Raw genomic sequence first — 24,733 nt, 5'->3', positions numbered from 1 at the left:
GCCTTCCTGAAGGGTGTACCAAACAGATGGGGGTTTCCTGACCCCTCTCGTGGTAGGCCGAGTGTGGCCTGCCTCCAACAGCCAAGGAAGTGCTGGCAGGAAACCTGCATCAGCCTCACAACACAAGGCAAAGAACGGGTTCCGCCACACCCAGACCTGGGGTCTCAGCAGGCCCTTTATGAGCCAGCCGTGCCGTGGCTTCATCCCTCAAGGTGGCCAGTGGACAGAGGATGTGTCTGCCATGGAGGGGACAGGACATGCCCATGACAGTGACCAGGCCCACAGAGAAGGCCTGTCACATCCGTTCTCACCCAGGGGGGCTCCGGGTCAGAGGCTGACTGGACCTACACCTGCCCCAAAGGCCCCGAGCAAAACTCTAGCACCTTCATGGAGGAAAGTAAACTGAGGGTGGCCTTACTGACACCCAGGCTTGCCTAGAGGGAGACCACATTAGGTCAGACCACTCCCAGGGGACTGAAAGCTATACATCTCCAGAGCCTCCAAGAAGGAGGAAAATACGGGCTTCCTGGTAACATCCATCACCAGTGAAACCTGGATCCTCTGCACGACCCATAAGGGGCACGGCCAGAGCCGTACAGGGCCACGTCTGACCACCACATCCAGCACGGAGAGCCCCCGGCAAGACCCAGAGCCAGAGTGGGGCACGCGGGTCCAGGCACCTGAGAGATGGTCCTTCGGGGATTACAGTGCACCGGGAGGGCTGGACAAAGAGGGAGCTAATCTGAGAAAGCCTGGCGGTCTCAGGACACCTGGAAATGCAGCCCCTACAGATATAACAGAGAAGCCGGGGAGTCTGTGGGTCCTGTGGGGGAGATGGGAGTGAGGGATGAGCTTGGGGGTCACCTGTGCCTGGTGAGGTCTAGGGCTCGGGTCAGGGGGCAGGACAGGGAAAAGCAGCTTGTCTGCACCAGCTGCCTGTGTTTCTACAGCCATAATCGCCGTGAGTTAGTAGGCTTGTGGTTGTGGCGTTTTCCTGCAAACTCTCCCATCTTCCAATTATCCTCACTGCAGTTAAGCGTTCTAGTCCTCAGAAAAAGAAAAAAAAAACCGGACTTATTTTACAACAACACAGCAAGGGTTCTGCAACCTGCTCCCTGGGGTGGGTGAACTGAAAGACCCAGCACCGCACAGCTTACGTGGAGAGAGAGGGAGAGAGAGGGAGAGAGAGAGAGAGAGAGAGAGAGAGAGAGACAGTGTGTGTGTGTGTGTGTGTGTGTGTGTGTGTGGTGTATATGTGGGTGCAGGTGTGAGTGTATATGGTGTGTGAGCGCTGTGGTGTACAAGGTGGTGCACAATGTGGGGGGGTATGTGCACAGTACTTTGTAACTGTGTGTGTGATACGTGCGTCTGTGTGGTGTGAGTGATGGGGCGTGTAGTGTGTGTATGTGTGGCATATGTATGCGTGGTATAGGTGGGTGGTGTGGGGGGGGTGTATAGGTCTGTGGGGAGTGTGTGTGGTGTCAGTGGGTGATGTCTGTGTGCGTGCACACACAGGCGCACAGCGTCAGGGGAGGAGACCCTTCCGCTGGACCCCCATCTCCCATGCCCAGTCTGCACTCAGAGGGCGCACCGAGCGCACAGAATCGTGACTCACTTGGTCCTGCCAGAGGGCGGGGGAGGTAAGACGACCTCAGAGCGGCCAGCACAGCGGAGCGAGTTCTTCAGCAACCAAGGAGGCTACTGGTGTGGGCTGCTGTGGGGACACAACAGCAGGGAAAGCCCAGGCCTTGTCAAGGGTCTCCAGGCAGGGTCGGGGGCGTCTGCCAAGAAAGACCCCAGCCCGGGGAGGAGGACGGACAGCCATGCGGTCCCCCAGCACACCTCACAGACCTTCTGCCTTTAAATCCCTCCCACGACCCCCACGGAAGTGGTCACGGGAGAGCCCCAAATGCCCCATTCACAGCCTGGAGAGAAAGCATAATTTCAATTAAGGTCCCAGGCTGTCCAAAACATCGTTATTAATCTCCTTGTGGCAAACGTGAGCCGGGACCTGCTTACGCAGCCAATTGAGCCTGCTCTAAATTAGCGTTTGCAGGTAACTGGTTCCGCCACCAGCCCCACGCCAGCAGGCTACAAGCTGGTTACGCCTCTAACGTGAAATAATATGAGGCGGTAAAATGGACGGCCTGGTTGGGCCTGCACTCAGGTGCCCTTGGCGCCCGATTTACCCACACATTAACGTCTTCTCGCTTTAACACAATTTACTATACCTCAGCTGCAGAAAATGATGTTCGTTCCCTCTGAAAACCCTACTCACAGGCACAGCCCAGAGGAGAGGGGGATCCTAATAAACGTCATCAGCTCACTTTTTCTTTTAACATGCCCTCAAGATTTTATAACAAACCTTTGATTATAAAACAGACAAACAAAGATGAGGACCGGGTTTCCAGGCCAGCATCTCTTTGGCCTGAGTCTGGGCACCACTGCCCTGATGGTCTGCCCTCTTCTGAGAAAATCAGCCCGTCTCAACCCCCCCATCCCCTGCTCCCACCCTGCCCCCAAGTCCTGACACAGGAGTCCTTGCTCGTCTTGCCCTGTGTCCCTCTGTGGGGCTGGTCAGGCTCCTGGCACAATGCCCAGCAGGTTCCAGGGATGCTCTTTTGGGCCCGTGGGTCAGCAGCCTGCACAGGAACCTGGGCTCCCTGGGCCTTCCCGGGCATCGGTCCAGCCTGGCGTTAAAAGGGCCACACCCCATGGGGAAACAATACCTGCTTTAGAGAGGATTTTATACTCCCCACCTAGTTAAGAAAAGAATTCTAAAAGTTCATGGTGGCATAGAGGACAGCAAAAAATAGCTCAGGACATTTTCTTCTCTCTCCCATCCATCCATCCAACTCACCCACACATATCTCCTGACACCAACTGTGGGGCAGACACTAGGGATAAAGGAGACAGGACTTCAAGAAGCCTCCAGCCTCCCAAGGACACCAACCACAAAACTGTGTCACAGAGTCACCTGGGCAATGACAGAGAAACGTGCCTGTGGGGAGGAAGCTTGAGGCAGAGAGAAGTCAGCCCATCTCACCACAGCAGGTGCCCCCAGGGGCTTCAGCTGGCACTGGCCTCCTCAAATCTGGCCTGGGACATCCCAAAGTGTAACAATGACAACCATCTTCCCACTGTCTTCGGGGGTGACACCCTCAGCCCCCAAAGGTCACCCTGCTCACCTGTCCTTCAGGAACAGATTCCGCCTCTTGTTCTCATCTTCTCTGCCTCAGCTTTTCCCCAGCACAGTCCCAATCCCCCAGTGCCGTGCCCCAGGAACGTCCCTGTTCTCAGCTCTCAGGGCAGACACTGCTTCCCATGTGCACCTCCTGCAGCCAGCCGTAGCGTGTGCAAGGCATACAGTAGGTGCACGATAGCATGCACACCTGGTGCATCCAGTCAAGCTGAATTAATGCCACTTGGCATCCTCAGGACAGCCGCTCTGCTGTGAGCTTCAGGCTCATGTTTCTGATCCACAGAGGAGGCGGCCGTGGGGCCAAGGGACTGGAGGGCGGGGGCACTGAGCAGTTTGAAGACGAAGGTATGGTGTCCCCAGAGCTCAGCTTAACCAAGACCCCTTCAAAGAACAGCCAAACTCAACGTGGAGACTCCGGATCTTGATGCAAACAGACCAGCGTGGACTAGGTATTAGTAAGATTAAGGAATTACTGTTAATTTGGTTAGATGTGGTAATGATGTGGTGGTTACATAAAGGGAAAAAAACCCTCATCAGCTGAGACACCTACTGCTGTACGTACAGGTGAAATGACATCATGTCTGGAGTTGGTTTTAACTTTTTTTAATGTCTATTTATATTTGGGGGGGGGAGGGGCAGAGAGACAGCGAGACACAGAATCCGAAGCAGGCTCCAGGCTCCAATCTGTCAGCACAGACCCTGACGCGGGGCTCGAACCCACAAACCGTGAGATCATGACCTGAGCCGAAGTGGAACACTTAACTGACTGAGCCACCCAGGTGCCCCGTGGGGGTTGGTTTTAAATATAACTATAGCAAAACAAAAGGAAACACAAACTCTGCTGGGGACTTTCAGGCTCATTATATTATTCTTTTCTCTTTTTGCATAGGGCGGTGGATTTCTGAACTTTCTCATCAAAAGAGAAAAAAAAAACCCTGCACTGCCTTGGGTCGGGGAGCAAGGAGCTAGGGGAAGCATTCCGAGGGCCGCTGGCCAGAGCTCACACACAGGCCCACCTGGGCTGCAGCGGGCTCAGGCTCTGGACAGTGGGTGGGAGGGCAGCTCACGTCCCTCCCAGGAGCCAGCTTTGGAGCTGGACTTCCGGCAGCTTAGGACACGGGGCTGCCACCGCACAGAAGACGTTAGGGCTCCACCCTGGGGCAAGCTAGTCCTGCTCTAATTTCTGGGTTATTTTTATTTGAGGCATCAGCTATGGGCCAATTCAGTGGGGAACAGATTTGTGGGGCAGTGCCAATCTGGGGGACTGCTGCCCGGCCCACCTCCCAGGTAGCCCTGTAGAACCCCTCCTGGCCCTGATCCTGGCGGGGGGGCAGGGGCCGCGGGACTACCAGAGCAGATACCGCACTGCAGCAGACCACGTGGAGGCAAAAGCTGGGACAGCTCTGCGTGCCTGTCCCTGTCCTCCTCCAGCGTGACAGAGCTGGGTCCTTGATGAAGCACTTGTTCCGTGCCCCCTCCTGGGACTGCACAGCAACAAGGGCCCTCAAGGCCATGTTAACCTCTCACTACTCGGGGTAAGAGGAGAGAAACACAGAGGCCCTCTGTTCTGGACTCCTTTCAGGGTTAGACTTTGAAAATGATGCTGATCCCCAAGCCACATGAGGTGAACAGAAATGCCCACAGCGTCCACTGCTGATTCTGTCTGCACTTCAGCCTCACCCCACACTGACAAAGCAGGCAGGCCAGAAAGGCTGAGAGAGGGACGTGGAGGCACAGCGGGCCCCGAGAGCACCCGGGTGGACTCAGCAAAGTGGGGAAGGGGTGACAGTACCAAACCCGTACAAGGGGCACCCCGCCATGGGGCGGGCAGGATAAAGGTGAAACTCTTTTCTGTACGTACATTTCTGACACCAAATGTGAGTGACACCGAGCAATCTTCCAATTCTCTGTGGTCACCAAATGGACATCCTACAATTTAATTCTGACATGAACGGCCAGGGTGAGTACAGACCCCCCAGTCCCACAAGCCTGCCCCCACTCCAGACACCAATCGCAAGTCCAGGCCTCTGGTACTTCTGGCTGACTGGCTATAAACTGGGGGTTTCTGTGACCCCCTCCCTTGGGTTTGATAATTTGCTAGAATGGCTCACAGAACCCAGGAAAGTGTTTTACTTACTATTACCACTTTATTAGAAAGGATACGACTCAAGAAGAGCCAAACAGAAGAGGGAGGCACAGAGCAAAGTATGGGGGAGGGGCAAGGAGCTTCCATGCCCCCTCCAGGTCGCCACCCTTCCAGCACCCCCCAACGTGTCCACCAACCCCACTGTGTAAGGTTTCTATGCACGTTCCCTTCTGCAGGCACGACTGAGTAAATCACTGGTCAGAAGTCCACCTCCAGCCGCTCTCCCCCTCCCTGGAGTTTGAGGGGGGGATGCAAGTTCCAACCCCCTAATCTCAGCAGTGGTTCCTCCAGCAACCAGCCCCCACCTTCCACAAGTCGCCATATTAGCATAAACTCAGGTGCCCTTGAAAGGGGCTTACTATGAATAATTCAAGAATTCCAAGGGTTCTAGAAGCTCTGTGCCAGGAGATGGGGGCAGAGACCAAATATGTGTTTCTTATTATGTCACAGGGGGTGTCCTCTCCCCAGTGGAGCTTCTAGACGGTACTGTCACTGGCGGGAGACCCGGGACTGGGGGCCTCCTGCCCCAGGACCTGGGTGGGAGGAGAGCCACTGGAGCAGTTTGGGTCTGACCCAAGGGCTTCCTCATGCCATGGGCAGCAACCTGCTGACCCCTGGGTCTTGGAGAGGGGCTGAGGCGCTGGCCAGGCCACACCCCTCATGCTGGGCAGCCCCGGGAAGCGCTCCAGTGGGGCGCTATAGCCTAATTGGAGCCCAAGGTCAATGGAGTTCTCCAGAATGCTTTACGAGCCACTTAACCATTCCTCGACCCAGTCATCCAAGCACAGCAGACATAATGGCAGTGTTTACACATAAAAATGGCAAGCTTTCTTTACTAGCGGCTTTCAGAGTCACAATAGCAGCTATTTGGTAAAGTTTCCCGCAAATTGCAGAAACAAAGTCCAAGAGTGGAATGATGGGGCACTAAACCATCCTGAAAAGTAATCAGAGACCATTACCATCAAACACTCCGCCGAGAGCCGGGGAGGTGGCCACAGTCGGAAGACAAATCCTCTGCCCACGATGCCAAAGCCCTGCTCGCGATCCCCACTCAATCTGTGCGCGGGGCTGCGGCGCCTCATCTGTTACTTGCTCAGGGAACATAAATTACTGTTTTTTACATTTTAATCTTTACCCAGAGAAACACGGCAGCTTACCTTTCCATCTCATATTCTTTCATTCCCACTTTTACAGCCTTCATTACCTGGAGGATGGATATTAAGCAAAGACATTTGTATTAAGGAGATAAGTAACACTGCCTTATAAATAATGTATAGCACTTTTTCAAAAGAATCTCTTCTTTGAAAAAAAAAAAAAGAGTGATATGTGCACACAGTGGTGCAGAAATGTAACAAATTAGAACTTTTTTAAAGCTCCGAAAGCCGCACAGTTTATTTAAACCACTCTGGAGCACTTCCATTTGGAAGCCAGTGGCCATCCAGCACCCAGCTCTACGGCACAGGCAGAGGCAGACCGAGGGCGGCAAAGATTTAATCCAGATGCCTGGTGAATACTTGATGCTCAGAGAGCGACAGTGACCGTCCTAAAGGGTTTCCTTTGCTTAGCCGTCATAGAACGTGCAGAAAATGAAACGCATACGAGAGGCTGTGGCTCACAAACGCACAAAGCCACGACCACCACTAAGCAGGCACCAGGCCACCCGTCACCCTGACCGTCCTGCAAGAAATGCGCCTCCTTACTTGCTCTGGCTCCTCAGGTAAAGTGGGAAGGTTTGGGAAGGAGGACAGTTTTTGGAAAACGGAGGACAGTAATGGACAGTAATCCATGTGCTTGAATCATGGGTGAGGACGAGAGAGTCTTGAAAAGCAGCTGGAACCTGCCGGAGTGCTGGGAAGGAGAGCCCTGCCCTCTTGGAAGTGGGGGACTTGTGGCTGGGAAATGCCCTGAGGGTGGGTGCCTTAAGGTGAGGAAGAGGGGCAGAGCCTCTGTTGTCCCTGCCCCCACGGGCGAAGAGAGAAGAGCCATCATGAGTCTCTGCTGGAAGGGACACCTGCTGCCTGTTCATGGGGCACTTGGGACTAAAGCTCCCCAAGACCACCCATCCAAATGGGGCCCTCCTGCCCCGCTCAGAGCAACGCCACTCGCCCACCCCAACTACCAGCACCCCAAAGAGCCTGTGCCCAACTTACCTCCCGGTGGGCCTCACTGGAGATTCTGTTGGTGTAACGCAAAACCTCCAGCTCCATGTCCGTTTTAAAGACCCGGCTTCAGAGAGAACAAAGTGGCAGGTCAGTGACTCCCAGCAGGGGCTGGCTGGACAAGCCCCCTCCACCACCGCCTCCACCCCACGCACCCCTGCCAGGGAGACCTCGGGGCCTGTCACACCTTGCACAGCCTGGGAAGGACCACAGGGCCGGCTCGCGCCCAGCCAGGCTGCAGATGGGCCGCCAAGGCCCAGGACGGATACGCTGCGCTAAGCACCGCCCATCCTGATTTAATGCCAGCCTTGGGCATGCAGGTTGTTTCCAGTTTCAAGATCTGGAACCCACCGTGGGTGGTGGAAGAGGCCCAGATTCTGTAGCCAGACACGCACTACCTCACTGAGACTCAGTTTCCCCATCCATAAAAGGGATAAAATCTACCTGGCAAGGCTCTTAGACCTGAATCAACTGTGCTGACTCCGGGGCTCTGCCCAGTTCGCTGAAGAGGTCTCCCGTTTCCTCCCTACCTCACCCGCCTGCCCTCGGGGCAGCCCAGGAATACCCCCTGACTCTGAGCCAGGGGTGGGAGTGGGGACAGCAGGTGGTGCAGCCACTTCCAGCTGTGAGTGCAGGTAAGAATTGTGGAAACAGCTGGTCTGCAGAGAGGAGACCAGGAAGACACGAGAAGAGAGGGGGTGCTGTGTGGGGCAGGCAGGCACAACCCAGAGACCCTCCTGTCCTTCTGACACTTAGCTGTGCCTCCTGCCACTGGACTCCAGGGGGTCCTGGGGTCCTCATAGGAAATTCATGTTAGTTTTCTCAGATCTGCTTAGGTCTTTTTGTAATCGATCTCATTGCCAAGTAAGACTCAACCAGAGAAGCTACAGAAATACTGGTTGTCTACCCCTCCACTTCGAACAAGCAACTCTAGGCCATGGGCAGTGGTGGCCGCGACCGGTCACTAACAGCCCAGCATCCTCGGTGCATCCCCCATGGGCGGCTTCACCAAAGCTCCCCTCCCTCTCACGAAGGGGACACATTCGAGCAACCTCCAGATCAGCAAAGCCAGAGTGTCTGACGATGGCCCGCCCCTCTGTTCACAGCGTATCTGTCTCTCATCCGGCCGCCATCTGTGCCCTGAAGCCCGACCCGGGCCAAGGATGGCAGCGAAGGTGCCCCCACCTCCATCAGGGGCAGCAAACCTCTGGAGACTGCACGGAAGTAGCCGCGGTCAGCCACTGACTCATGCCGTCTGCATGGTGCCATCCAGCTGGGACAGCCAGCCATCTGTCACGGGGAAGTGACAAAGGTATCCTGGAGCACCGAGATGCCCTCCTAAGACCGTAAAGCTTTCTGGGGGATGTGGAAAATATAAACCCCTGAGCCCAGTGAGACTTTTCCCAAATGAACATCCTTTCTTTCTTGAGAAGGAGTCCCTGAAGGCTGACATTTGGCTCTTTATCATCATAAGGTGTCTCTGATTCTCCACCAGGACACTGGGAGCAGCCCACCTGGGGACCAGAAAGCTGCTTCCTGTGCCCTGGAGGTGAGGGCCCAAAGCCAGAGCAGGACTCAAGTGAGCGGCTCAGGCTCCTCAGGCCCAAATCCACTCACAGGATAACCTAGCAGCCTGATGCTTTGCTCCCCACTGCCGCCTGCTCGGTTCCAGCCTGAGCGACTGGTAAGCAAGGAGCGGGCCTCTCTGTTCTCAAATGCGGTGATGACCAGAGTAACAACGCAGGTGGGAACCGGGCCCAGGCTGTGCCCGCCTCCAGCCCTCTGACCCTCTGTTGGGCTTAGATCTCTGGTCCAACCTGCCAGCTACCACTCCTGCCAAAATTCCAGACCCCCAGGCCCTGTGCCCACCCATCTGCGTGGCCTTAACCAAACCCTCACGAGGGATGAGCCAGAGCCTGTGCCTGCTGCCCCCATGTTCCAGGGCCATGAAGGCCTTGGGAAAATCCGCGGCCAGGCGGATGGCACACCAAAAGCTCCCAGTCACCAGCCCCACCGGTCTCGCCACGGCCCCAGTTCTGCTGTGAGTTGCACGGGGGCGTGCAGAGCGGGAGGGCTCCTCTTAACTTTATCTCCCCAAGATCTCTCCCTTCCCCTCCTTGGGCCCCCTCCCCTGCTCAGTGCATAAATGCACTCCTCTCTCTCCCCTCCTCTCCAAATTCTCAAGCCTTCCCCTCCCCACTCACGTCCTCCTCCCCACCCACTTACAAGGGAAGAGGTGGATCAGGCTCAGCACCCCAACACACACCTGGGTTCAGAGCCCATGTGGCCCCTATTACCAGGAGCTCTACGACCACCCACTTTCCTCCTCCCCACCCCCCGTCCTCCTCCTCCAGCCAAGCTCTATCCTCTGCTACTCCGCCACGTTTCCGGAAGGGAAACCACAACTGTCCTTGCTTTAGGCGGGGAGCGAGAGGAGCTTTCGTGTTTGATCTCAGAGCTCTCCCCCATCCCCTTCCCTCCTCTCTCCCCTCTCCTCTTCTCCCTTCAGCCCACCCCTACCCCCTGCCAGCCCCCCTCTCACAATGTGTGGGAGGACCCCAGGCTGCCAAATTCAGAGGCCTTCCCTGAGTGCGGAGAGGAAGCAGCACAGTGACCCCCGCCTCCCCTGGCACCGCTGGGCTGCTCCCATCTCCCGATAAGGCCTCCCTCCCTCCCCCCTCCACTCTGCCTCTGCACCTGCCCCCGAATGGCTGTCTGTGGCACAGGCCTCTCAGCCGCTCCTCCACCCGCAGGTCCCCCAAGCACCTCCAGCTCGGCGGGACGCCAACTCCCCCACCTCACCCCGCAGCTGCAGCACCCCCCTGCCACTTACAACAGAGACCTGCGTGCCATCCCAGATCCCTTCCTGTCCCCTATCCATTGCTCCCACATCCAAGTGATGACCAAGGGCTGCAATTCCACCTCTATACCCTCTCTCAGACCCTCTGTTTCTCTCCATCCAGACCCCACTGCCTCCGGCCTGGACAACCTCTCTGGCCTCTTCGTGCCTCCAGGCCCATGTGCTCAGGGACAGCGGCTGCAGATCTTTAGTAAACGCAAATGTGATCGTGCTTTTCCTTGCTTAAAAGCTTTGGTGGCCATTGGCTTCTCCTCCAAGGCCCCCTGGACTGGAACCGCATTCTCTTCTCATCAGAGACGCAAGCACTTCCAGCCATGGAGGCCACGTCCTGTTTTCTGGCCCAATTTGAGTTTGTGGAAGATGACACATGAGGCTTCTAGCTGCTTTACTCAGGACTTACTTGTAAGTCATGTTTTAAAAAAAGGGGCTTCCTGAGTGGCTCAGCCGGTTGAGCATCTGACTTCAGCTCAGGTCATGATCTCACGGTTCAGCTCATGAGTTCAAGCCCTGCGTCAGGCTCTGGGCTGACACCTTGGAGCCTGGAGCCTGCTTTGGGTGTCTCCCTCTCTCTCTCCCCCTCCCCTGATTGCACTCTGTCTCTTTCTCAAAAAACAAACATTGGAAGGAAGGAAGGAAGGAAGGAAGGAAGGAAGGAAGGAAGGAAGGGAAGGGGGAAAAGAAAGAGAAAAGAAAAAAAGAAAGAAATCAAACTGAATCAGGACAAACTATGCCACAAAGGCAGTTCTCCAACGAAACCAGCCTGGCCCACATGAATCCAAGCTTTAAAGACCCCAAGAACAGATGCCTGTGTGCTGGCTCACCTGATTATCCACAGGGCACTCTGGGCCTAAGTCTTGCCCAGGTGCTGGGCGTTCAGCCTGGCCCCCCCCTTATCTCCAGGACACAAGCACCAGAAACGGTTTTTAAGATTACTGTAAAAAAATAACAAGACTTTCCAGCATCTGGCAATTTCTTGCTATCTTCGGGAAGGACTGACTACCCTGAGCCTGAGGAGGCTATTTCCATTACTCGTGGGCAGGAAAAGATAAGGAAAAAGGGATTCCACCATGGCCCCGCCTCTGTTGTCCCAGTGGCCTCAGGGGTCACATCCCATTGGCACCAGGGATGCCTAGTGTCACACTCGGCCCCAGCCTTGTTTGGTCCCGGGATGTGTGGGGTGGCAACAAGCAATATAATCTGCAAGTTTTCTATCCCCAGGAAAGGACCGAGGCTGCCTCCTCCACGAGGCATCAGAGGACCCAGGCTTAGGACAGGACAAGATGCAGTTAACAAGTCTGCACTGGAAACAGCTCAGGCTCCTCGACTAGCAAGAGGAGGTGGCTGATGTGTGCAGGCGATGCGGCACTCGTGCAGAGTCCCCAGGCCTGCGGCCACACCCGTGAGCATCATCACAGCCAGCGGGCCACTCAGGGGGAAGGCAGAGCTATGGGCAGGGGAGCAGGAGTGGGGAGAAAGTCCCTTCACTACGCCAGGCCCAGAGTCCCCTGCAACAGGCCAGAAATGACAAAAACCAGACTAGGTTGAGATTTTTTTTGTGCAATCTGGTTTTTTTTCCCCTTAAATATGCATAGGTCACAAAACTGCCTCTGGGCATTAAACCCAGGATTAAGGCATTAATGAACTGAGGTTTGAATGCTCCACTAATTAAAATAGTAGCAAGACAGAATGAAGTATTTCCAAAATCAGTGTCTAAGTGTCAAAGTGCCACCGTGTTGAACAAAACCCATCTGAAGGGACAAGTATTCCATCCCTCCTGGAGATGAATGTGCAGGGGATGGTTCTGCGGGAGCAGGCGGGCAGAGTTCAACGCCACAGGACCCCACATCCATTCCCTCTATCCCCCATGACCTGGTGTTGCACAGGATAAAATCCCAGAACAACAGGAGGGACAGAAAGGAAAGAGCTGGTTGGAATTACATATCTTCAGGAGGCTCGATCAATAAGCCCTCTCAAAGAAATCAGAGCCATGAAGAAAATAGCGGTTTCGCTCAGCAGTGAGCTGAGTGTGCTTAAGACGTGGCGTGGGCCGCGCGCAGGGGAGGCATGGGAGGGTCCACCTCTGCGTTTGCCGACTGGGGCCCGGCCAAGCCTTCCCCTCTGCCTGATGTGCCCACACCCCATCTGCTGCCTTCTGGGGCACAGTCACTCTGCCCTAGGATCCCCACTGTCCACTTGGCTTTCCTGTTAACGTAGGGTTAAATGCCTCTTCCTCAGGAGACAAAGACAGCAACCCTACTGGAAGACTTTTCACGTACACACCAAGAATCTAGGTCATCATCGACGTATCTTTTCTAATTCGGGACATGTTACCGGGACGCAGGGTCCTGCTGTGCCATCCACACCTCACCATCTCCTGCGCACAGGAAGCCAGGGGAAGGAGAAACAGGTATGTTATCTCACCGCCGGATTAATACACGCAGGACACCTTCACTCTGTGTAATTAACAGTTCTAAAATCGGCGTGTGACTCAATTTAACACGGTCTCTCTTAAAACCCAACAAGGCACACGGCAATTGCTGACATGCTTGCTCTTCTGTGACGCTTCCAGTGGTACTTAACCGAAATCCAAGGCGCCGAGCTATTAAGACGGCACAAAAGTATCTCCTTTTATTTCCGAACCTGCCTTCAGATCAATTTAATCATCTGCAGAACAGGAAAGGAGAACCACAGCCTAAATTATGGAAGCGAGACGCCTGCTCTTAAGTTTCAACTTTTGACCTCCACATCCAAACTGCAATACCCAGCACAAGAAAAGAAATTATCAGTTATGATCTTATGTTTCTGGGGAAGAGTATGATGATAGAGGAATTTACAGGAAATCAAAAAGGCACTGCTTCAGAGAATGGAAAACAATAAAGCAGTCACAGAAAGGAAATGAATGACGCCCAAACAAACACTAGGAAGGAAGCGTCCTCTGTGCTAGCAGAGGCTGCTCCTTGCCTATCAGATAGGCTCTGGGAGGAATCCCAGATCCCCAGCCCAGCAGCTAACCAGGAGCCGGGGTGCATGAGTGGCAGGGGGCATGGTGCTGAAGGAGGCTTAGCCACACAGTCCTGGGCACCTACCTGCACACGCTGACCTCACACAAGATCCACGCCGGGGCCTCTGAGCACCCCTGCATCTGCAGTGGCCTAGAGGGGACTTCAAAATGGCTGAAACTCAGGCACCCCCCCCCCAATCCTCCAGGGTGCCCCTCAGATATACAAGGGGCAGCACAAGATCCGGGAACTACCGACCTGGGCTCAGCCCCTGGCTTTTCCTCAGGCAAATCATCTCCCTGTGCCTCAGTTTCCTTATCTGTAGAATGGGGATAATCGGAGCACCTAGCTTAAAGCATAAGCAAAATATCTCTTTGAATGAGGTGACATATGTCAAGTGCTTAGCACAGTGCCTTGCACACAAGAAGTCTCAAAAGGTGACATTTTATTAAGCTGAGTTAGCACTTGACTTCTACTCTCATTCAAGCCTTGAGCCATCATCCACCAAGGGAGACCACTTCTGTTTTGCAGGTGAGGAGACTGAGGCTCCATGCTATCGGCTGAATATCTGTCTCCCCCCACAAAACTGATATGTTGAAACCTAATCTCCAACGTGTCGGCATGCAGAGGTGGGGCCTTTGGGAGGTGATGAGGCCATGAGGGCAGAGCTCTTGTGACTGGGATTGGTGCTCTGATAAAAGAGACCCCAGAGAGCTCCCTGCCTCTCCTGCCATGTGAGGGCACTGCAAGAAAATGGCCACCTCGGGACCAGAAAGTGTGTTCCCACCAGACACGGAGTGTGCTAGCACTTGGATTTCCAAGGTTCTAGAACTGTGAGAAATACATTTCTGTTGTTTATAAGCCACTCCTGATGGTAAATGTTATGGCAGCCTGCATAGTCTAAGACACTTGGTGAATCTTCACAAGTTAGATATTACTACAAGCTCACTGACAGATGTAGCTGAGGCTCAGAAAAGTTAAGCGACTTCCCAAGGGGTGCAAGCTGGGGTGAGAGTTTGGATTTGCGTGCGTGGAGGGTTTTTGTGTCACCCCAGGCAGTCCCTCTCCATGGGGCCTAGACAGAGGGGGTGATGAAAGCATTCAGGACGCAGGGGCCCAAAGATGTGCCAGTGAGTCATAATTTAACATCACAGAAAATCCTCTCCTATAAATGAGGGACCAGCCTGCCATTGCACCCAGAATCCTTCCTTCGCTTACTTGAAGAGGGCGGTGATCAAGACCACCATGGATCTCACCCGAGAATGACTGCAGTCACTACAGAGGCCAGAACCCATGCTATTAAAACACACCCTTGAGGCAGGAAGGACAGGGTGACATTTCTAAAATAGTTCTACTGCCATCAAATGCCAAATAAGTCCTTTCTGCTGCTGGCTTTGATAAAGTTGGGAAGTGTTCTTATGAATGCAGAATCCACCTCAGAGCCTTGGAAGTGTCACTAGAATTAAAGTGTGCTTGTTCCAAAGTAACGAGCTAATGGCTGATCCCTCAGGAGATGCCGGAGCGGATAACCCAGCCCGGTCTCCAAGGCACCCGAACTGTTAGCAGCCGTGAGGGAACGTCACCTGCGGGGTGTAAGTGGGTGCGGGCCCATTCCTGGGTATCCAGGATTTAGTCTTCTGTCCACTGGGAGCCACAGATGGGCCAGGCGTCTGTTACTTTCCAAAAACAAGAAAAGGAGGCTGTGAACGAGAAGGACCCAGGCCCCATCCTTGGAGGGCGCACGGCGGCCGACAGAGCTGGGCTGGCCGGCCTGCCCTCCGGTGAGCGCCCCCAAGGGGTCAGTCCCGATGCCAGTCCCGACGGCCCTCGGATTTCCACCTCTGGCCCAGCCTCTCTCCCACCGGAACCTGCTTCAAACTCAAACTCAACATGCCCCAAACGAGTCCCCGATCTGTCACGGCACCTGCTCTTCCCAGCCATCCTCGTCTCAGTGACACACCACCCAGCTGTTTAGGACAAAAAAACGGAGTCGCCTTCAACTCCATCCTTCAGTCGTGTCACAGCCGGCTCCTCCCAGGGGCGTTCCCCTGGACTGCCACGCTACTCTCAGCTCTGTCACACCGCCTTTCCCCTGCCGCCTGGGCCCTGCAGCAGCCTCCCAGCTGGCAGCCTGTGCCCTCTCTTGCCCCAGAATTGAGTCTCCAGACTGAGGCCAAAGCGATCGTTTAAAACACAAACACAATCCTACCATTCTCCTGCTGAAATTCGTCAAAGGTTTCCCATGGTTCCCGTTTCTCTCAAGATCAAGTCCAAGCGGACACCGTAGCCAACCCAGCCCCCTGCCCATCTCTCTGACTGCCCTCAAGGCCTCGGAACACGCGGCCCCTGGACCTGCATCATCTCCTCCTTCTTCCTGATGGAGCTTCCCCTAGTCGGAAGGTGCCCAAACTCCAAGACTAGGTGAGCAAGATCTCCCAACCAGATGGGGAAACACGACCACAAGGTCATAGCATCAGACATGAAAGGTCCGCGCACCTCCCCGCCGTCAGGTGATGAGGTGCCAAAGGCCCCACCTCGCCGCTCTTCTACATTCAGAGTAAGTGCAGCCTTAGAACCAATAAAACACGTTTTATTGCTGAGCAACTCGATGGCTTAGGAAGAAAACTGGTGGCACGTCAGAGCTGGAGGGCCACTTCCAGGGCCCACGGAGGGGATGCCCAACCCGAGAAAGTTTGCCTTGCTGTGACCTAACAGAAACCAGTCGTGCTGCAGGACCGGGCTGCCGGTATCAGCAAGGGAGGAAACTAGGCAACACAAGAACACATACAAAAGGATGGCAACTTGTCAGGACACAGATGCCACAGGAGGAAAACACGTTTACCTTTCTGGTAATAGCATTATGGATGATGTCTGTTTTTACTCTTTTCATTATCTACTTTAAGTGAGCTATGTAAGTGTGGCTCGCTTAGGGTAGGAGTTTTTAAAAGACTGCTTAACAAAGGAAAAGATAAATTTAATTGACATTCAAGTGATTTATGCCCTTTCAGAAAAACAGACCAACTGGCGCGCACACACACACAGACACACACACACACACACACACACACACACACACACACAGAACCAGAGAAGAGAGCTGTACTGGGGACTGTCTTGTCTGAGGGGCTCTCTGAGATGGAGCAGGTGGCGACAGCCGGGTCTCTGAGCTTCCTGAGCGGAAGCACAACAAACAGCCAAAGCAGCCACAGGCAATACTCACCACTCCACGATCTCTGGATGAAGAATGGTGTTGTTGACGTTAAACCTGCAGAGGAAACACAAAGCAAGCCTATTAGTTCAATGGTCCATCATCTCCCAGCAAGAAATACCTCTTTCAAGACATACCAAGAGAGGACACGACCCAAAGAGGGCCGCAAACTATAACTCCACGACCCTCCGGCCCACAGAAGACCTGCCGCCCGCTGCTTGCAGCAGACATGCGGCTGCACCAAGCCCCCTAAGTGCTGTCGCTTGGGAGAGCAAGCTGCTCGGCTGCAAAACTACCCTCCACTCTTGCCAGGCAGACCTAGCCTCCTCTGTCAAGTGTACCAACACACTTACAACAGGAGTCCCAGAAGAAAAGGAGAGATGAAGGAGAAGAATATTTGAAAAAATAATAGCCCAAAACATCATCGATTTAATGAAAAACATTAATCTACACATCCATAAGGCCCAATAAACTCCAAACAGGATAAGTCCCAAGAGATCCACACTCAGACATATTATAATCAAACTTTCAAAGGACAAAGAAAAAATCCTGAAAGCAGTAAGAGGGGAAGAAAAAAAAAAAAAAAGCATGACATACAAGGAACCCTCAATAAGATTAATGGCTGATTTCTCATCAGAAACTATAAAGGCCAGAAGACAGTGGGATGAAAGAAAAAAAAGTGTCAACCAACATTCTATATCCAGCAAAGCTGTGTTTCAAAGATGAAAGAAAAATTAAAACATCCCCAGATAAACAACCTGAGAGAATTCATCGCTAGAAGACCTATCCTACCAGAAATACTAAAGGGAATCTTTCAGACTATAGTGAAAGAACCCTAGACTCACTCAAATCCACGTGAAGAAAATGAAGGCATTGAGAAAAGTAATTGCATAGGCAAGTACAGAGACAGTGTAAATGTATTTTGTGTAACTCCTTTTTTCTCCTGACTTAAAAGACAACTGCAAAAAGCAACAATCATAAATCTGTGTGGACCAACAGAACATATGAAGATGCAATCTGTATGCAACAACAGCACAAAGGAGGGGACAAAACAAAGCTGTATAGAAGCAAATTTGTTGTAGACTACTGAAATTGACATATATGCAAACTAGACTGTTATCAGTTTAAGAGGTCATTTGTAATCCCCCAGGTAACAACTAAAAATATAATTAAAACAAGGGCACCTGGGTGGCTCAGTTGGTTAAGCCTCCAAATTGGGATCAGGTCATGATCTCATAGTTCGTGAGTTCAAGTCCCACGTCAGGCTCTGTGCTGTCAGTGCAGAGCCTGATTTGATTCTCTGGCTCCCTCTGTCTCTGCCCCCCCCCAACTTGCTCGCTCACGCGCGCGCTCTCTCTCTTTCAAAATTAAAAAAAAAAAATAGCTTAACAAACTGAGCTCATCAGCATATAAAAAGGATACACACCATGACCAAGTCCAATTTAGCTCAGGAATATAAGGTTACTCTGACAGACAAAAATAATCAGTGTAATATGCTCTAATCTATTAATTATATTAATAATTTATATCAACAGAATACAAAACAAAACCACATAGATACAAAAAAAGGATCTTACAAAATCCAACAACCTTTCATGATAAAAAAAACTCAGTAAACTAGGAAGAGAAGGAAACTGCCTCAACCTGATAATAAAGATATCTACAAGAAACCCACAGCCTACATCATAGTTAGCGGTCAAAGACGAAAAGCTTTCCCCTAAGATGAGAAGCAAGGCAAGGATTTCCTTTCTCTCCACTTCTGTTCAATACTGTACACAAGAAACATCTGTCATAGTGATCATACACTGGAAGTCTCAAGAAATTTCAAAGCACTGAGATACAGAAAATGTACACTGATTACAGTAGAATTAAACTAGAAATCAGTAACAGAAAGAAAACTATAAAATCCCAAATTGTTTGGAAGTTAAGCAACAAACTTCTAAAGACCCACTGTTCAGAAAAGAAATAACAAAATTAGAAACTAAAAGCATGAAAAATCAGAACTGGTGAAATGCAGCTAAAACAACACCCAGAGGAAAACTGATAGCTCTAAAACGTACTTAGTGGAAAAGAACACTGAAAACAATGATCTAAGCTCCCATCCCAAGAATGTCCCTTTCTTCTCTCTCAAGAAGCTAGAGAAAGAACAAACAAACCTGAAGAAATTAAAAGGAAATGAAAATGTACAGAAATCAATGAAATAAAAGGCAGACATAAAAATAAAGAAAAATGTACAAAGTCAAAATGTGTTCTTTGATAAGATAAACATAACTGACAAGGGGACCCCAGAAGACAAAAAGATCAGGTCGGGGTACATCATGTGTGACCCAGAGCCCAAGGTGTCAGTGGGAAAGCTGGGGAAGCCTGGCATGGCCCAGCACAAAGCACAGGCCTCAGCAGAGAAGCTCCAGCAAGCCTTCAACCCTTTGGATTCTGAGCCCTGCTCCATCTCAGGTCAGGATATTACACACAGGGCATGCTGGCTTGTGACCAGGCAAGGACTCTCCATGGCCCCATTACCAGGGTTTGAAAAACACCTATCTAATGCTGTGGTTGTGCAGCTGGTACCCCCACTGCTGGCTGAGCCCATCGAAGAAGGAGGGACAGAGGAGAGAAGGGAGAAGGGGGCATTAGCAGGCCGGGAGGATTCTAGCTCTCCAAAGCTGTCGGGAATCCTAGCTACACAAATTCAAAGTCACCTGACTAATTCAAAGTCACCTGAAATGCTGTAGAATCAAAGCCCTACTTGTGAAATATCAAAGAGACCTCAGGCAGCCAACACGGTTTGGAGTCAAGAGCAGAGCAGCAAATGACATAAATCAAGACGACAACCCAGGCTCTGCCTCCCATTTCCCCAAATGTCACTTTGACATTAGGAAAAACAATGGCCTATCTACTCAGCAGGCAAACACAGCAGTAAAATCTCACTTTATAAAATGTACATACGTATGCACACATGCACCCGTGCACACACAAGCAGCAGAGTGACCCAGCGCACAGGTAACATGGATATAAAGAGACAGGTAAGATGAACACACACACAGGCAGGCATGCGCTTAGGAAGAGATGCACGTAGACACACACAGATGTGTATGCAACACACACACACACACACACACACAGAGGCATGTAGACACACCCAGACTAATACACAAAGATCCACCCCTAAATATACACACATAAACCCACAGATGCACACAAATGCACACTCAGATACAAAAACACTCAAGACAGGGGCACCTGGGTGGTTCAGTCGGTTAAGCGTCTGACTTCGGCTCAGGTCATGATCTCACGGTTTGTGGGTTCGAGCCCCACATTGGGCTCTGTGCTGACAGCTCAGAGCCTGGAGTCTGCTTTGGATTCTGTCTCTCCCTCCCTCTCTGCCCCTCCCCCGCTCACACTCTGTGTGTGTGTGTCTCTCTCTCTCAAAAATAAACAGTAAAAAAAATAAAAATTAAAATTAAAAAAAACCCACAAAACCAAAAACACTCAAGACACACACAGAAGAGTCCAAAAGACATTCACCACAGCATTGGCGGGGTTTAACTTGGGGTGATGAAATTTGGGTGTTACCTCTGTGTAGTCAGCATTTTCTATGATGAGCATGTATCAACTGGGTAAAAACAACAAACCCATCAGTGCCTATGAGGGTGGGGAGCGCGTATCCTAGAAGCAGAGGGTAATTCCCTGATGGGCTCTGCCTGAGGGACGGGTGACAAAGGGTGAGCAGTATGGGCCCAACCGTCCCTGTCCCTGTCCCTGTCCTCCTCCCTGCAGTTTCTAACCCAAGGAGGGAGGCGAGGCTTGCCGGAGAACAGGCCCTAGAAGGGCCCCCCACTGCCCACCCTTGCTAGGGGCTGGGGTGGGTTCCTATCTCCTCATGGAGACTCCATGGGCCATAATGAGAAGCACACACCTCACATTGATACACAAGTTAACAGTAACCACAATGCCAAGTCCCCATGCCACAGACCGGCATTTTGTTGCGATCATCAGGTTTTAATAAAGTCCCTCTATTTCCTGGGTTTAAAAATTCACATTTTTGAATATTAATACTCCTACATTAGCAACCCCCAAATTCAGCAATTTCATATTTAACTGCTTATTTAAATGGAATTCATTTGTAACCAATTGTCTTCAAATATGCAAGGCAATTTAAGTAAATGCCAGAAGATAAGAGATATGCTTATCCCGAATAACCAGCTGATGTGAAATATCGACCATATTTCTCTCTCAGACAATGGCATGACACTGAGCCCTCAGTAACTCACTGCCCTGGCCTAGGGCTCCTGGGCAGTCTGCCTACTTTGAAGGGAACTATTTCATGCCAAGAAGGCACCCCCATGGGCCACTTGGCCCCCACAGATCATCTTCTCCTTCATGGTCAGTCTCTCTCTTTCTCTCTCAGGAAAATCTGCTCTAAAATCTACCTCCTCGGATGCTAACAAAGATTTATCACGCCTGCCTCTGCTCCCAGGCTACAGGAACCAACCTGTCCAGGCAGCTGTGGGAGGGAGCCCACGGGGAGACCTCACATCCCCCCACTCCTGCACAACCAGCCTCTCCACCTCAGCTCTGGCTCACCCCAGCCACAGAACAGTCCTGGCCATGCCCTCCCCAGGACCTGGCAAGAAGTACCCGACCCCACTCTCCAGCCAGAGCCCATGGGGTGTCTGATCCTTCCACATCTTCTGTGGGACTTATCCCTGCACCAGTGTGGCCACACGTGGAGCCGTGGCCTGCACCAGAGCCCAAACTCAGCACAAAGCCCAGCACACTCTCCCCACCTGTTCCCGTCATCCCCGAGAGAATAGACACACTTCTCGGTGACCCCAGGGGCTCCAGGCCATCAGGAGGCCCCGGTGCATGTCTACCCTTCCCACCTCACCCTTGTCTTCCTGTTCCCTCTGCTCCTGTTCTCTACCATCACCACCACTGCGAGACCAGACACATTCCCCGACGTGGGTAGCAAGCAGCCTGACCCTGATCTGAGAAGGCTGAGACAGGTCTGAGGTCTCCCAGAACCAAAGCCACAGCCCCACCAAGGTCACAGACCCAGAGGCAGCCAGCCCCCAGGAGCCATACTTGGAGAGAAGGTCGCAGGCCAACTGTCCACCTGGACCAGTGCCCAGGGGGTCTGGACTGGGTGGACATGTTGAGGCCACCATTCTACTATAAGCTCCTTCCTCCCCTCAGGCCAAGGGATAAAGATGGCCTGGGATGGCCCATCAGCATAAACCAAGAAGCGAAACCGGAACTTCTGCCACAGCAGGTCAATCAAAAATCCAAGATGCAAGGTGTTTCAGAGAAGTTCAAAAGGGTCAAAACCAAAACCTCCGGGAATAAGGTGCTTTATTATAACCGATGATAGAAGCTGATAGAAAGTAGGACAATAGCAAGATTCACCTTGCTTAGGAAACAGGCTATTATTAGCCCCAGCAAACAGCTGGAGACAAGGCAGGCAGGTGAACGTGGTGGCTGAGCCGCAGCAGCCCTCAAGGACAATGGCAGAAGTCAGGAGGAGGTAGAGTCAAGGCGCTGGCAGCCAGGATGGTGGGAGGCAGGGGTCTGAGCTGCACCCAGAGCCCAGGAATATAGACATGACTTTCTGTACGGAAGCCACTGGCGGGCGGCTGGAGGCAGAGACTGGGGCCCAAGGTCATACCCGTGGCGTGTGGGGTGGGGGCACCTACCACAGGCTCCTCCCCAACGAACCCCTGAGAGTGGAGCTGCTCAAAGGGTGCCCCAGTGGGATGAGAGGCCCACAGGGAAGGGAGGGTGTACCACGGGCAGGCCAGGGGACTCCAAGGCAGAGAGGCCCAGGGGAGGCCTCTCACCAGCAGTGTGTCAGCCAAGGCACACGGGTACAGAAGCCAATCCCTCAGCACCGGCTTGCAGGAGCAGGCTCTCAGCCCGGTAGTGAGGGGCCTGGCAGTATCCCAGAGTCAGCCCCGCCTGGACTGGACTACAGATTAGAGAGGGCCCAGTCCAGTGCCTGGGGAGAACATGCAACATTAAGGCAGTCCTGGCTCTCCAAAAAAGCTTCCAGATGCTGACCGGGTGGGGTGGGGGTCTGGCAGAGCAGAGGCTCCTCTGGGCTCTTGGCAGGGGCTAAGGAGTCCCAGGGAGCGAAAGGGGACAGAGGCTGAGGTCTGCCTACTGAAAGGAGGTCATGTTCACAGCAGGACTCCTCCTACCAGGGGAGGGGAAAAGGTCTCAGCTTCCACTGCCCCCTGACTGTGATGTCCCTGGAATCTCCCCATGCTTCTTCTCTGGGAAAACTTGGGGAACAGCCAGCAGAGCTCTGCTCTCAGGGGCTACATCGTGAGCTGCCTCCCAGGAACCATACCTGCCACAGCACCTGCCAGACCTGTTCCTGGGGTGCTAAGGAGGTTCTCGGCATCAGAAACTCTGGAGGGGGCAAAGAACCCACAGCTCACTGGTACTAGGAACCTTATAATCAGTGATCCTGAAGTCCACCTGGCTCACTACATAGATGGGGAGACCAAGGCTCAGGAGGCAGCGGGGGACGGGGGGGGGGGGGGCTTGATGGGGGTGTGCTTGTGAACAACTGTTTACTGACCGCCAGCTCCGTGCCAGGCTCTGGGGGAGCAGGATCCCGTTTCACCCCCAGGGCAAGCCCAGGCAACACCACGCTACACGTGGGGGAGCTGAGGCTCAGAGGGCAAGCTCTGTTTAGGTCATAGCACCAGTCAGTGAGGTGATCACCAGGGCTCCCTGCTCCCACTCAGGGCCTTCCCCACCAGGCAGAGACCGATGAGAAGCTGGAGGGGCCAGCCCACGGGAACACAGACGTTGGTGTTGGTCAAGATGGGTGACAGGGCAGCGGCACGTCCACAGTGCTGGGGGACCGGGGTAGGCTGGGCCCAGGACAGGCCACGGTGGGCTGGGCCCCACACCTCCCCCTCCGGGGCCTGGGGAGAAATGGCAGCTCCACAGCCAGCATTTCAGAGAGCGAGCGCGTGGCGTGGCCATTCTGAGGAAATTCCCAGGAGGACGCAGGGATTTGAGCAATGAGAAGCAAACCTGATACCCGCCCCCGTCCCATTGCTCTGATCATTGGGGGAGTGATACATATTTATGAGCTCATAATCCTTCCTAATCACCCCTATATCACACAGCCGCACAAACTCCCTGTGGCTCAGGCTCATACATAATTATAAGGCACTTCCTCTGTCACCGCCTCAGTCCACCAAAGGACGACAGGACGCGGTGGCAGTGGTGCAGAGTTAGGCTCCAGTGGGGGAGGAGCTAGGAATGGAGGCCCAGGAGCAAGGCTGGGAGCTGTCCACACTCAGCAGCCTGTAGGAACAGGTGCCTCCATTCAAGGGCTCCTCTGCTGCAGCCTGGGGCCCCACAGATGCCCCAGGGCCAGGCACGAGCCGGCCCAGGGACACAGCACAGCTAGCAGGCGGCACTCTCCAGGGGCCTTGGCGTGAAGGGGACAAGGAGGGCAAAGTGCTCCCTCTGGGCCCCACATCTGCCTTCCTGCCCGGAGAGGCCCAGGAGGGGAAGCAGGGATTGAAGACTCTTCCTGGAGCTAAATGGGGGAGTAAGGGCAGGTAAGGGGGTCCCTGAGACTGGGGCAGCAGGGGACTCAGTCTAGGAGAGGTTAGCAGCCAAGAATAAGAAGGGGCTGAGAAGAGCAAAGACCACAGAGCTCAGAGCAGGTGTCCAGAGGGAGAGCAGGCCCCCACCTGTGTGTGCTCCCCAAGCCTGGGCAGGTCTGCACTTGCATTATGGAGCTCAACAGAGAAGAAGTTGAAGTGATTTTAGGCAGATTGTTTTCTAACCATTTCCTCAAAATGCCCAACTAACTCCTTAGCCTCTTCCTGTTCACGTACTTTACGTCTAGTTTGTAGACAGGGCAAGGCCTGCTGGTGAGATGTGAGGGGGGCAGGACGGAGACCATTCCGGGGGCCCCAGGACTCACCTGCTGATGCCCTCGAAGGAGGCCTCCCTGCAGACACTGCCGCTGTCGGTGTTGACACCACGCTGCAGAGACGGAGGGAGCGTTAAGGGTAGACTCGTCACACGGGGCCACGGCGCAGGTCCCCACAGCCTGCGTGGGAGTGCCTGCCTCCTCCATCCAGCCTTAGGACTGGGGAAGAACCTAGAGCCCCCACCCCTGCCCGGCA

The 24,733-nt window shown here is 53.3% G+C and overlaps 1 protein-coding gene across 1 annotated transcript in view; it reads right to left on the bottom strand.

Moving 5' to 3' along the window:
• Positions 1–24,733, bottom strand: part of PEPD (peptidase D) — a 112,484-nt gene that overhangs the window by 61,516 nt on the left and 26,235 nt on the right. The window contains exons 6-9 of the mRNA XM_058707638.1: positions 24,529–24,590; positions 16,587–16,631; positions 7,499–7,574; positions 6,506–6,552 (exon numbers count right to left, since the gene is read on the bottom strand). Coding sequence (XP_058563621.1) covers positions 6,506–6,552; positions 7,499–7,574; positions 16,587–16,631; positions 24,529–24,590 — 230 coding nt within the window. The remainder of the gene's footprint in view (positions 1–6,505; positions 6,553–7,498; positions 7,575–16,586; positions 16,632–24,528; positions 24,591–24,733) is intronic.

Source organism: Neofelis nebulosa, chromosome 17, assembly GCF_028018385.1.
Source record: "Neofelis nebulosa isolate mNeoNeb1 chromosome 17, mNeoNeb1.pri, whole genome shotgun sequence".
In the NCBI taxonomy this organism is placed as follows: domain Eukaryota; kingdom Metazoa; phylum Chordata; class Mammalia; order Carnivora; family Felidae; genus Neofelis; species Neofelis nebulosa.
Note: the sequence above shows the minus strand (reverse complement) of the source record. Positions and strands in the feature narration are given on the sequence as shown.